General features: G+C 46.1%; 1 protein-coding gene across 9 annotated transcripts in view; it reads left to right on the forward strand.

The window, feature by feature from the left end:
* Nucleotides 1–8149: 8149 nt before the first annotated feature.
* The window catches only part of SH3TC2 (SH3 domain and tetratricopeptide repeats 2), a 54441-nt gene continuing 47987 nt past the window's right edge, over nt 8150–14603 (forward strand). Inside the window, exons 1-2 of one of the 9 annotated variants that reach the window (XM_083483418.1) lie at nt 8899–9003; nt 10733–10833. In XM_083483418.1, the coding sequence (XP_083339544.1) occupies nt 10737–10833 (97 nt within the window). In that variant the 5' untranslated portion in view covers nt 8899–9003; nt 10733–10736. Of the gene's footprint in view, nt 9004–9327; nt 9411–10732; nt 10834–12195; nt 12337–14603 lie in introns of those variants that run through there. The other 8 variants (XR_014520931.1, XM_083483421.1, XR_014520932.1 and 5 more) reach the window with 8 other exon arrangements.

The raw sequence follows: 14603 nt of genomic DNA on the forward strand, positions 1-14603 counted from the left end.
ACCACACCCCCTCAACAGTATTTATAGGAACTCAAACACTGAGATCCTGCTCTGTTCCAGTAACAAGAAGCCGAAAGCACCAGCCTGAAGATGACGAGTGAGACCTCGTCGAAACGTCGCCTAGACACCCCAACTCTTACACGGGAAGACACCCGAAGACACCAAAACCTGCATATATATATATATATATATATATATAGACACACACACACACGCACATTCTTTCATTGATTCTGCAGTGGACATACACCATCTATTTTGCCTGAAAACCTATGCACACTAAGTTGGTAACAAGACCCACTGGACACAGTGGAACTTACTTCTGACTAAATGTCATAGGACTGTGCAGTTGAGTGTTCTATTTTACAATATATTGGAATTGTTGAAATGTTACTGTCCATTTAGAAAGCAAACTTCGGAGGAAAGAGAAGCCTGTAAGGGAGTGGGAAAAGGTAGACCAGTCCTCAGTGAATGCATCGGGTTCCATTTACAGTGCTAAGGGGTGTGTGTTCTTGATAGCTCAGTTACTAGAGCCTGAGACTCTTAATCTCAAGGTCGTCGGTTCAAGCTCCACGATGGGCAAAAAGATTCCTCCAAATTAGATGGCTCTCTGGGTCTCTTCCAACTCTATGATTGCATGGCATTTGTGGTGTCAGTCACGTTGATCTTTCTGTGCTAGAGAATCTTCACAGTCAACACAGTCAATACAAACACATAATGCAATGGTGACTACAAAGTCTTTGTGCGTAGACTTATAGAAGGCCAAAATACTGACCAACACAATCCTCTAGGGCAGTGTACACACTCATTAACTCTGCACCCACCACTGGTTTGTGAAGTCTATACATATGGCATTATCCACAACCTACATCTATCCTGTTGCTTCTTGAGAAATACTGCATTTTTATGCCTTTCCCCCACAAAGCAGCTTCAATCCAGCTTGAAGATGTAAACCACACAGTGCGGACAGAGAGTGGGTGAGTTGGAAACACATCAAATTGTACTGATGTGCAGCATGACAGGCACATGTGATTTGAAACCTGGTAAAACAAAATAACCTTGCTGTGTTTTCATCAGCCTAGGCTCCCTATGTTTCATTAACGTTTATTATTTTGCAGATACCTAGGAAACATTACTGTATGTACCACAGTTTCATAGTAGCACTTGGCCATGGACCAACCTGAGCCTTGCCTCAACACTATGTGATTTCAAACTCATTAACTAATTAATGTGTATATTTCTAGGCAACTACAGTTCACCCCTTGCAAGCTCTGGTAGAAATTAGGGTGAGGGGAATACAAATAACTATACCTTTATTAACTGTGTTGCAATTATATTCTTGTATTCTGTTTGACTAGGTCAGGTCAAGGCAGGGATTCCATATAACTGAGCATTTTGTTCCCCTCTGGCTTGTCTTATGCAAACAGAAGGTAGTCCCATTTTCCTCCTTGAAAGGGCAGCCTCCTCTCTGATCTGTGGACCCTTGTGAACCGCTGCCTAATGGGGCAAATGGAGTTTTCCTGTTTGCTCCTTCTGTTTAAGCTGTTTACCTGTGCAACAAAGCCCCCCCCCCCACCTTAGGATATGTGTCTTGGGTGCATAGCTGTCAACGTTTCCCTTTTTTAAAGGGAAATTCCCTTATTCCGAATAGGAATCCTTGCAAGAAAAGGGAAACGTTGACAGCTATGCTTGAGTGACTTGTTCAACCCACTTCTGCTGCTATGGACCATAGGAATATTATTCCAAATGAGCCATGGCAACTGCGCTGAGACTGGCCAGGCAGTATGGATGTTTCCTCTGAAAAGAAAGCACCTGCAGGTTATATTTTGCTGGAAATGACAGTGACTGTATGGTGAAATGTGAAAATTGGTCTTCCTCAGCCTGGCACCTGCAGATGATACTGGGCTACAGCTCCATCAGTCACAGGTAGAATGTCCAATGGTTAGGGATGATGGGAGTTTATTTAATTCATCAGTGGAATATATACATAAAAAAATCTCTAAACAGTTAATATAAAAAACCCTTAAAATCCACTCACTCATTCATTTTATTTGTATGCTGTTTCTCCACACACACCTAAATCATGCTCAGAAAGGTTTACAGCAAATAAAGAGGGATGCATCTCAAACAAACACTACAAAAACTTTTGATAATAACACAGCAAAACACTAACATAACAATGATTTCATTATAACATAGCAAAAGAGTAACACAATATCAATTTCAGAATAATGTAGCAAAACAATAGCACAGTAACAATTTCATTATAACGTGGCAAAACAAAAATGTAATAACATGCAAAAAGCCACATTTCCATAAATATAACAACATGTAGCATCCAAAGCAAAAATAACAAGGCAGCTTCGCAGTCTTACATTAGTCCTAGAAAATCCCCTCCCGTGATGTTGCTTAGCCACAAAATCAAGACTAGAATACAGATACAGTAAAACCAAAAAATACATACTGTCAATAAAAACCCAGAATCAAAATAATGAGTTCAAACTAAAGGCTTGAGCAAATAAATATTTAATTTGTATGTAAAGTGAGTCACAGTTGACACATTTTGGATTGAACAGGGGAGGGTTTTCCAGAGGGTTGGTGCTGCTGCAGAAAAGGCCTCCCTCCGTGTGGCCACGAGATGCACTCTGATTATTGTAAAGACTGGCCACATCTGGAAGCCCCAGGTTGTGGAAGGCTATCCATACAGAGAGAGGTTAGGCATAATTCTGTTCACTGGATTTGTAATTTCCCCTTATTCCTGAAGAAGCACTGGCAATGCCTTGATTTTGCAAAGCACAGAATACAAATGCTTTCATAAAAGTTCTAGTTACTGGTAGGTAGCCGTGTTGGTCTGCCATAGTCGAAACAAAATAAACAAATTCCTTCCAGTAGCACCTTAGAGACCAACTAAGTTTGTTATTGGTATGAGCTTTTGTGTATCTGAAGAAGTGTGCATGCACACGAAAGCTCATACCAATAACAAACTTAGTTTGTCTCTAAGGTGCTACTGGAAGGAATTTTTTTATTTTAATAAAAGTTAAAAACTGAAACATTTCAAGTCAGCACAAGATTCTGGTAAAGTCATATTTCATGCAGACTCTCAAAAATTAGGTGCTGGGATTATCTTTCAGTGCTATACTCCCCACAAACACTTAGTTGGAAAAAAACTGAATGGCAAAGTGAGTCCAAGAGATACATTAGACTGCGGTCAAGGTGCATTTCCCATGTCCAAGTATTAAGGAACAGCTCTTACAGATATTAGATCCCTTTAATGCTGTGCACTGCAGTTGAAGCAGCGGCCTCAAACTGCGCAGCCCCTAGCCCCCTTAGCAACTCCCTGAGGCATCTGGGTTCCCTGAAATTCCCTTTCAGATCCTTGTGTGGCCCCACATCTCCACAAAGGCCCATGACATCCCGCTCTGCAGGTTGATGCCTGCACTCTACCTGCATCAAAAGGCCATTGATCACCCTGCATTATTGATGGATTTAAGGGTACTTAGCACTGTTGAAGATGCAAGATAGGGATATTTCTAGCAAAGCTTAGCAGCAAAACAAAATCACAGTCCAAGAGTGAAAAAGCAGCTCCAAGGTGGGGCAGAAGTGACCTCTGCTTGGCCGCTGCTGCTTCAGCGATGGGGAATCAACCAGCAAGGAGCAATTCTCCACCTGCACGGTATCGTTGCCCCTTTAAAACTAGATGGAAGATTTCTGCAGGCTGCGGGAGTCCCATGTTGAACTGTTCCTGCCATCCAAGGAATCGAGACCAGGAGCAAGAAACAGGCACTGGAAGAACCCGCCCTTCTCCTGGATGGAAGGGAGTTGGCACTTTGGATCCCATTAAAGGCAAGGCTCCCTGGGGTTTTCTTTCCTTCTGTGCTTGCATGCCTCTTGTGGGCTGGCTCCTTTGGAGAGGAAATGTGTGCAGTTTACAGATGTTTTCTTGATTTCCCCCAAAGAAGAGGCCTGTAGTGCTAGGAGTGGCTTCTTTGCATATGAATCCCAAGAACAGGAAGGCGCTGGGATGTTATATGCATCGTGGAGTGAGAACTTCTGTATTTCTAATAATGGGTGGCATCAGGAAGCTCTGGCTAAAAGAGGATGTTACCACATTGGAAGAGAGATGCTAAAGCTACAGGGCAGCTGGGATATTCCTTTTCACCTTGGTCAAAACAATCTGAGTCAAGATCAGGGTACTATTTTAGATTTTAACTGAAGGTGAAAAAGGGGCATTTAGAGAGCATGTGCTGTGGATACTTTAAAAAAAACACACGTCACAATAATATAAGTGTTCCTGAGGAAAGACATGTGGGTTTGGAGGATTGTTAAGGAGACTGTGATCCTTCTCTCTTAAATTGTTGCTTGGGTTGAAAGAGGTCATGCCGGGTGTAATGACTGCTGGTTAATGAAATAATGTGTGTGCTCTGAACTCTCAAAGTGCTTTATAATCCTGAGTATTATTGCTAAAGCTGCCACCACATTGTTAGCAAATTTTCCCAAACCCAAATAAACTTTGTACGTTGAGATGTTGTGGCCAACATGGCACCAGGGGTAGCAAACATGGTACCTTCCATATCTGTTAAGACTCCAAGCCCCATCAGCCCCAGCTGGTATGGCCAGCCCAGTGGTTAGGAAAGAGGGGGGTTATATCACCTTGCATCCTCTGGAGGGCACCCTGTTGGCTACCCCTGGCTTTTTACCCCTGCAGTAGCATCAAGATGCTGCCCTTGCAGGCTTGAATAGCAGCCAAAATGCCTGCAGCAGGGACTTCTTGCATCCTGCCTTCTAAAGGCTGCCAGGAAATCCTGTCCACCCTGAAGCAAGCAAGTAGTCTTCCCATTTCCTCTCTCCCTGCCCCTCCAAAAAAACAAAACCCTGCTCAGTCTTCCAAGCAGCTAAATGTATCATGTTCTTTGATGGATACAGTGGTACCTCGGCTTAAGTACTTAATTCGTTCCGGAGGTCCGTTCTTAACCTGAAACTGTTCTTAACCTGAAGCACCACTTTAGCTAATGGGGCCTCCTGCTGCCACTGCGCTGCCAGAGCATGATTTCTGTACTCATCCTGAAGCAAAGTTCTTAACCCAAGGTAATATTTCTGGGTTAGCGGAGTCTGTAACCTGAAGTGTATGTAACCTGAAGCATATGTAACCTGAGGTACCACTGTATCATGAACTCAGTGCCATAGCTATGGGGCAGGGTGAGGGTTTTTTTGCCCTGGGTGAAGCCTCCAGAGGGGCAGCATTGAGGCTCCCTGCCTGTATGTGTGTTTACGCAATTGTGTGTGTGGGGGGGGTGCGTGCGCCAAACTGGGTCTTTGACCTGAGTAAAATAAAGGCTTGTTTCGCCCCTGGATGAACTCTGTGCTGCATTCTTCAGATTCCCTTTGAATGAATGTCTGCCAAAGGTTGGAATGCCAGGTGAGCCATAAATTGAACAAACAGGCCCGTTTCCACCAGCAGTGTAATCTACAGTCCGCCTCAGAATCTCCATGAAGGACAATGAGCATTTTGCATCACACAAAATATTCCCTAGTAACAATTTATTCCGGAATTAACATGCGTAGAGATTTCTAATGGCAGAATTGTTCTGCATGCTTCCTGTGACGTGCATCCCTTTTGGAGGCATTGGGCATGGTTGCATTTATGATTTCATAGAGAGATGTGTGAATAAACATAATGGGATTAGACAACGTCATGGAGGATAAAGCTATCATTGGTTCCTAGTCATGATGGCTTTATGTTATCTTCAGTATTGGAAGTTAACATAAATAACAGCTGTTGGAGAGTAACCATGGAAGAGGCCTTTTGCCCTCATGCCCTGCTTGTGTGCTTCCCAGAAGCATTTGGTTTGGGAACAGGGCGCTAGACTAAGCAAGCCGTTAGTGTGGTCCAGCAGGGATCTTCTGATGTTCTTCTATGTTTGACTAGTGAATCAATCGGCCATGTTGTTTATGTGTTCTTCTGAGCGACGAGAAATTCCAAGGACACCACTTCTGGTTTTGCTTCTCATCGGATGAGAGAGCACGGAGACTCTTGGTTGCAAAAATACAGGGCAACAATAAACAGAGGCAAACAAGCACTTCTAGAAAGGAGAGAGAACTTGGGCGGCTGCCTCCAAGGTGGCACCGCCAGTTTCAGCTAGTCGCTTCTAGAAACTCTCTGCGTTCTCTCCTCCACCTTTGTTTCCTCCAAAACTGCCAGCTACTGTTTCTTTCTCAAACACAATCTGTAGTGGATGGTAAGGTGGGGTGGTCATGGTGCTTACCTGACCTCCCGGCAGTGGAATCACTGTGATTTATCATGAGGGAGAGTGGGAGGGGCAAGGCAGTGGGTAAGGTCAGCATTGTGCAAGTGCACCAGCAGGAACACCCTATTGGCTTGGGTAAAAAGTTCGTTCAAGCATTGCCTAGGGGTCATCATTCACAGCATTGTCATAGATCTGGTCAAGCAGCTTTCGGGCTAGATCAGGGCAGTTGGTCAGGAGCTGGTTGAGTTTCTTGATCAGAGAGTGCCCTGTATTTATCTCCGGTGTGGGTTAAAGAATTGTATTTTTGCAGCACTGACCTCACTGACGCCTTGTCGTCGTCACCCCCCCCCCCAGTAAACAGCAGTGACTTCACAGAAGGGAGGTCCGATAAGCACTTCTACCCAACCCTGCCATCTGCTATTGCTCACAATGAGCCACACACTTCTGTCAAACATGACCCCAAGTGAACTATCCTTGCAGGGGACAGTCCACAGCCATTTAGAAATACTAAGATCATGGTACCAAATCCAAGATTCTTATCAGTCATCATTTTAGGGCAAAACTATGGTGGCAGATCCATTCACAGGCAAACTCACAACCCTATGTTTTTATGGATTAAGCTATTATACATATTCACACACACACACAGTTTATTTATTTCTCAGATTCCAATTCCTATGCTGCTCACTTTCCCCTAAGCAATGAACAATTAACATTTGACAAAATAAAAATATTAAAAACTGTTCAGCAATCAAAGAACTGCAAAGCTGGTCCTAATACAGGGAAGGCTTGGTTAGATAGTTTTGTTTTGAGCAAACTTCTTAAAGATAAAACAGAAGAAGCTTGCTTAATACATATTGGGAGGGAGGTCCACAACATCAGGGAGCTCTGTTTTCTGGTGGTTGTAGAGTGGGCATCATGTGGCATCAGGAAAGTGCCTTAGCTGACAACCATACTGCTTGGGCAGAAATGAATGGGGCTGTCCCTCCTGCAAACTGGCTCCAAGTTGCTTAGGGGTTTATAAACCAACAACAGCACCTACGCTTGGGCCCAGTAGCACACTGGCTGCCAGTGCAGCTCTCTCAGCAATAGTGTTGTCTGCTATTGCCATCTTCTGCTCTAAGTGTAGCTTCCAGACCAATTGACAGGGCAGCTCTCCATAGAGCATATTGCAGTAGTCCAGTACTGAGATTTCCAGTGTCTGGCCCACTGTGGTCTAGGAATGGTCACAGCTGTCATAGGCATAACTGGGGGGGCAGCCCCCCATCAATAAAAATCAATAAAATATATAGCAAACTAAGGTTCTTCCCCCACCACAAAAGGCCTGCCTCCCTAACAAAAATCCTGGCTATGCCCATGACAGATGTTGTACATATACATACATGATTTCATTCGCATGCTGTCTTTCCACAGTTCAAACCATGCTCAGAGCAGCTTACAACAAGAAAAAAACACGTAACTACAACCTAAGTAGTCTTAAACCAGCCTAAGATGAAAAAACGAGTCCCTAGCTGCTAAAAACACGTTTCCAGCGACAAAGATGGACCTAGGAGCACCCAGAGACCATATACCTCATCCTTCAGAGAGAGTTTGGCCAAATTCAGAACAGGTAATTGGTCTGCCTCCCGGACATGGGAGCCAAACTGGTCTTGTCAGGTTTCAAACTCCGTTTATTGGCCCTCATCCAGTGCACCGCTGCATGCAGGCACCGGGGCCAGACTCAGCCAGCCGCTCCTGATTCAGACGTTATGCGGAAGTAAACAGCAATTGGAAATCTATTTAACTTCCTAACGTGGCAAGAAGGAATAAGAGGGAAACTTACCAGAAATGGCCACTCAGACTTACACCAGCAGTGGCTATCTTAGTGATCTCTAGTTTTGCTGGACTGGACACCACTTCCCGCCCTCCCTGACCACTGCCCCTGCTGGCTGGGGCTGATGGGAGTTGGAGTCCAGCACATATGGCCAGCCACAGTTGAACCTTCCGACCCTACAGGAATGTAGCTCACACCCTTCTCCCCTGCCTTTGCTTCCTTTCCAGACGGGTGGCAAGGAGCAAGGGCAGCTCTGCAGTTTCAGTTGAAGTTTAACCAGCGGTGAAAGCCTCTCTTTTCAAGGGCACAGGAGAAAGAAGAGAGAGAGAGAGAGAGAGAGAGAGAGAGAGAGAGAGAGAGAGAGAGATCCTAGAAATGGGGGAGTTGGGCAGGTGGCTGGACCAGACGAGCTAGTTTGAGCAAATAAGCCGGGCAGCGTCTCAGGCCAGCGGACAGCAACGCGGCTGTAAACAACTTGGCAGCCCGTTTCCTCTTCGCAAACTTGCGGCGCCCCCCTCCCGCGCTCTCATTGTTTGGTAAGGTAGTGCGCGGGGGAGGCGGCGGATAAACACCCTGTTGATTATTGCCCCGTTCCAGTTTGCGCCGGGCAGCCCCCCCCCTTTTATTTTTCTCCCGTCCTCTCCGGAGGTGTTTACAGCTGCGCTCCTGGGTAACCCATTGACCTCCCCGTCCGGCTGCGCTGCTGGGAAACCAGCAAGGCTGATAAGGCTCCCTTCTGGAGAAATTCCTGTTCCTTGCGCCAGGGCGGGGCAGAAGCTGGACCCCAGCGCGAACAGTTTCTCTCAAGTTTCCCTTCCCCGCCCGCTCGCGCCCCTCCTCGCCTTTCGCCTCTCTTCCCAATTGCGCGCCCGAGGTGCTTTGGGAAGGGGAAGGGCCAGCCGGGAACAGGGGGGTCGAAGAGAACGTCTGTAGATGAGCCTCCAGGTCAGTACCATCCATTTGGTCCCTGCTGATTTCCCGTCCCCCCCCCCTTTCTCTGGGTACTCCTCCCGGCCACCGTTTCGCTCCCCTCCCTGGCATGTCTTGCCTGCTGCCTCCCACTGCAGCCAGCCGCGCAGGCGGAGGCAGCGTGTGCGCCCGTGTGGCGCGCTCTGCCCCCTGCGCTCGCCCGGCACCGAGAAAGCGGGCACAAAGAATGGAGGAGCCGCTCTCTTGGTATCCGCACTCCGGAAGCGAAAGTCTTATGCTTGCATCATGGGCTGCTTCTCTCACCCTCTTGCTCCTCTCTCTCTCTCTCTCTCTCTCTCTCCTCCAAGGAAGGGCCGTAGAGCAGTGATAGAGCACCTGCTTTTCTTGCAGGGGGTCCCAGCTTCAGTCCTTGTCATTGGCAGGTACGGTTGAAAAAGTTCCCTGTCTGAAATCCTGGAGAGCTGCAGCCAGTCAGTGCAGGCAGTACTGAGCTAAGTGGACCGATGGGTCAGATTCTGCACAAAGCAGATTCCGACATTCCAGCGTTCTGGAGCACTGCTTTAGCTGGCCTCCCAAGTCGTGTGGATGTCCTTCACTGTGTGCAGTCTTTGATATACACATTGTGTACTGTGGTGTTTCGCTGCAGGTGGCACAGTCCACATGGGAAGGATCTGCAGGGTCCTGCGCAAAATAAAATAAAATGCACCTTTCATGACTGGATATCATTGCACTACCTGGAAGAACAAGAAATTGGGGATGCAAAGAGTGAATCCTTCCCCTTCCTGCAAGAAATTCAGGGTTGTGAAGATCAGGGCCTCAGGTGGCAGAATGCAAGGGGTATTTGCCATGAGTGCCACAGCCAGAGAAGGAATGAGAAACGACTGAGGTGGTAGCAGCTTCTAGGTTCTGGCAAGATCTCATGGGAGCCCTGCAAAATCTCATTAGATCTTGCAGGGCTCTTGCCAGAACCCAGGGGACAGGCTGCCCCTGGCAAAGATATCACACCCCCCCCCCCAACACACCACTGAGGCAGGTGAAATTGAGAGTGTACATTTTGACCAAGGCTATCCAATACAGTTGTACCTTGGTTTTCACTGCAGATAAGTTTTCACTGCAGATACATATTATACATATACATATTATATTATACATACATACATGTTTAGATTTTGTGCAACTTAAGTATTGAATTTTGTATACGTTTATTTGTATGTACCTTGGTTTTCAAACAGCTTAGGTCTCAAATGTTTTGGCTCCTGAAAGCCCCAAACCCGGAACTGACTATTCCGGTTTGCGAACTATTTTTGGATGCCAAATGTCCGATGCGGCTTCCGACTGAGTGCAGGAAGCTCCTGCAGCCAATCAGAAGCCGCACCTTGGTTTTTGAACGTTTTCGGAAGTCAAACAGACTTCTGGAACAGATTCTGTTCAAGAACCAAGGTATGACTGTAAGCTTAAAAGTTAAGCCACTCAGGCTTGATCTAATCCCATGACAGCACTTGTAAGCTTTACGCCACAGTGGCCTTGCTGTGGTAGATGTAGCAAGAGAATCTGGACCAGCGTGCAGTTCGGATGCTGAATAACGGTCATATATAGGCAAGCATTTGCAGGGACATCTCTATCTATCTATCTATCTATCTATCTATCTATCTATCCTATCAGATTCAGAATGCTTTAATTTGTGTCAGCCAATGGAATCTTGTTCATGTCTTCTCAGAAGGAATTCATTGGGGTTTACTCCCAGGTAAATGTGCATAGGATTCCAGCCTTCGCATCCCCGCATGCTCCCTGAACTCCCAAGGACATGGGCTCAGGATGGCTTCAGCCCTTTGTACACAAAAACAGGTAAAATGGTGATTTGCATAATAGTCCTATGCATGTTTACTTGTCAATCAGTGGCCTAAATCGGCAGCTGTGATTGTAAGTAAGCACCAGGGATAGTTCCCATCCCCCTCTGGACAAATTTCATTGAATAAACAGGGATGAGTATGCATAATTGAAACGTTGAATCATATGAGCTACTGGAGCTATGCAAACTTGTTGAAGGAAGTTGAGATACTGCTAAATGCGTGGTAGGAAAAGAGGATCTGTTTGTCACTAAGAAGGGTTGCCATGTTGCATGGGAGTCATGCCCCTCTCTCATTCAAGGCACTCTGACCCTTGGATTGAGCAGTAAGAGCTCCAGACCCTTAATGAATTGCACCTCTTTACCCTATAACTAAGGGACGCGGGTGGCACTGAGGGTTAAACCACTGAGCCTAGGACTTGCCGATCAGAAAGTCGGCGGTTCAAATCCCCATGATGGGGTGAGCTCCCGTTGCTCAGTCCCTGCTCCTGCCAACCTAGCAGTTCAAAAGCACACCAGTGCAAGTAGATAAATAGGTACCGCTCCGGCGGGAAGGTAAGTGGCATTTCCGTGCGCTGCTCTGGTTCGCCAGAAGCGGCTTAGTCATGCTGGCCACATGACCCGGAAGCTGTACGCCGGCTCCTTTGGTCAGTAAAATGAGATGAGCGCCACAACCCCAGAGTCGGCCACAACTGGACCCTTTACCTTTTTACCCTATAACTGCTTGCCCAAATCTGGCTTTATTTGCCGAACTTTTGAGTCTGATTGGATGTTACCGTTTCTTTGCAGTTTCTCTTTACCTTTCCTACCTTTTGCAAATAGAGAAGAGGAATATAACAAATAGCCCTTAAGTTTCCAGTGTTCACAACTGCAGCAAAGAACTTTAATATAAAACAGCAAGAAGACCTGGTCAGTTTATCATATGGCCATGGCTTTGCTTCCTATCAGGCTTCTAGCACGGAATCCAATTAACCTAGCGTATCCTGCGATCTTTGGATGAAGGGTGTTATAGAAATTTTATATGAATGAATGAATGAGTGAATAAATAAATAAATAAATAAATAAATAAAAATATACAGTGGAAAAGATAATTTTATGTTAAATAAAGGTCCCCGCCCCCTCTGGAGGATGTGTTTGGACAGCTACCTTTTTCCAATACAAATACGTACACATTGGGACCATATTTGTGATGACTGGTGAGGGTAAAGAGGAGGCTGTACCTAACCACCACCCACAATTCTGGGTACTCCATGCCCTACCCCCCAAAAATTTTTTGGCTAGCAATACTGTGTTTATCCACACAATTGCATCCAGGATGCTGTGTATTAGATAGGGATGGGTAATCTACCTTGCTTCACTAGGGATGAGCAAAAATCCAGCCTACCTGCAGCTGTGGGGAAGATGTAAAAAATATGTGTGTGATGGAGATAGTCTGTGCATATTCATGACCCTAGAAATTGGCAAGCCAAGGCCTAGCAGTGACCCCTCTTCCCCTCATGTTGGTGAGTGATTTTTATTATTATTATTGTGTGAGGAGGCATATGACTGTGGTTTGTTGAATTACCTGCTGCTGGGTGTGATTCTAAAGCCATGAATGCTTTTTGCATAAGGGGGCCAATGGTTTCGTTGCGGTGAAAATGTAAACAGGTGTTTTGTTTTCATCCGGTAGTGATGGGGACAGGAGTTGAGAAAGGTCATTGTGAACGGATCCAGTATTATAAATGAAGAGGGGTGAGAGGGTCAGTGCAGAGAGTGCAACTTCCCCACTCTTCCCTTTTTTTTTTACTTTCTGTTTTTCCATTGAGTGTGTTTGATTCTCTTATCTTTAGCCCATGGCTGAATGCCTTGAACGCCACTGACGTGAATGAGGGTTTTGCATGAAATAGGTAGATCTTCTGATAACTGATAAGCATTCAGTTGTGACAGGAAAGGCGGCAGATCACTCTCCCAAGTTCAAGTTGATTTTGAGGATTTTTATCTTCCTGAGATGGGGAACCTCAGGCTTGGCCCTTCAGACATCTCTGTCTGGCCCTCAGAATTCCCCTCAGGCCACATCCTTCCCTGGCCTTGCTTCATGCCTGACTGGAATATGCCCTTGAATTCTGATAATGCCTCTTGCTTGGCTGAGTGGAAGACAGAGGGAGGCACAAGCAGACCCTCTTTGACCATGCCTTTGGTTGATTGACATTCAATGCCCTTTTAAAATGCATTGTGAAAGAGGGGCATGATTGGGTTGTCTTTGTTTTTATTATGTATTTAGTGTTTTTTTATATATTGCGATTTTATGTTGTGAACTGCCCTGAGATTTACGGGCATATGGCGGTATACAAATTTAATTATTAATATTAATAATAATAATGCTGTTCCAAGGTACATTTTTTGCTCAGTCTACTTTGGCCTGTGTCCCCACCCACCACTGGTATGTGGCACTTGGATGGCTGCCCGTAAGGGGAGGTGGCCCTTGGGTGTGTGGCATGGAGAGAGTTCTATGGGCCACATAGGCCTGGGGGGCCATATTCCCCCCTCCCCTAGCCTGAGGTTCACCATTCCTGCTTTATAAGGATGGGTGATTGCTTATAAACAGTGGTGCTAAGGGTTATAAAATGTCCAATAAGAAACAATGCATTCCATTGGGGAGGACCTGAGGTAAAGGTAAAAGGCAAAGGACCCCTCAGTGGTTAAGTCCAGTCAAAGGCAACTATGGGGTTGTGGCGCTCATCTCGCTTTCAGGCCGAGGGAGCCAGCGTTTGTCCGCAAACAGCTTTCTGGGTCATGTGGCCAGCATGACTAAACCGCTTCTGACACAATGGAACACCGTGACAGAAGCCACTGAGCACACAGAAACGCCGATTACCTTCCTGCCACAGTGGTACCTATTTATCTACTCACACTGGTATGCTTTGGAACTGCTAGGTTGGCAGGAGCTGGGCCAGAGCAACGGGAGCTCATCCTATTGCAGGGATTCGAACTGCCAACCTTCCGATTAGCAAGCCCAAGAGGCTCAGTGGTTTAGACCACAGCACCACCGCTCCCAAGAGGAGGACCTAACCATTCAGGTGCAAGTGTGCAGCTTGTTCTGGATGGGGTTGCAGTCCCCTTGAATCCACAGATCTGCCACATGGGGATGCTGCAGGAGCCACCACTCCCAGCTGTCTAGGCATGGGTAGACAGTGGTGACTTTGACCAATTTCACCTATTATGCCAACTGCATCCATTCTTGGATAAGTCACATCTGGCTCCCATGATTCATGTCCTTGTCTCCACCAAGTTGGACTAGTGTGCCATGCACTTTATGGCTGACCTTGAAGACAGTCAGGTAGCCTTGGTTTTCCCAGAATGAAGCTGCTAGGGTGTTACCTGGAGCCAAGAGAATGGACCTTTTTCACCCATCATCTACCACCTGCATTGAGTTCCAAGTGGGCAGGGACTGAGATTTGTCAACAACTGTCCCATTTCATCTAAGTCTACATGAGAACTCTCCAAGAGAGGCTCTTGTTGCTGGATATATGGTGGGTGCTCATGAAGGATGGAGTCTTTTTTATTGTAGAAGCCAAGTTCAGGAAGAGCCTCCAAACAGGGACACACTCGTCCCTGCCACTCTTGTTATTCCAGAAAGCTTTTCAGTAAAGGGCCCTTTTGAGACTGGTTTCTATCCACCTCTTTCCATCACTTTGTTTATGCTGCATGAGCTATGTTGTTTTATATTGCTTTTATTATATGCTGCTTTGGGTATATGATACATACAAAAGCGGGCTATAAATTATAGCAA

This window comes from Podarcis liolepis (assembly GCF_965112155.1).
Source record: "Podarcis liolepis genome assembly, chromosome: 2".
Taxonomy (NCBI): Eukaryota; Metazoa; Chordata; class Lepidosauria; order Squamata; family Lacertidae; genus Podarcis; species Podarcis liolepis.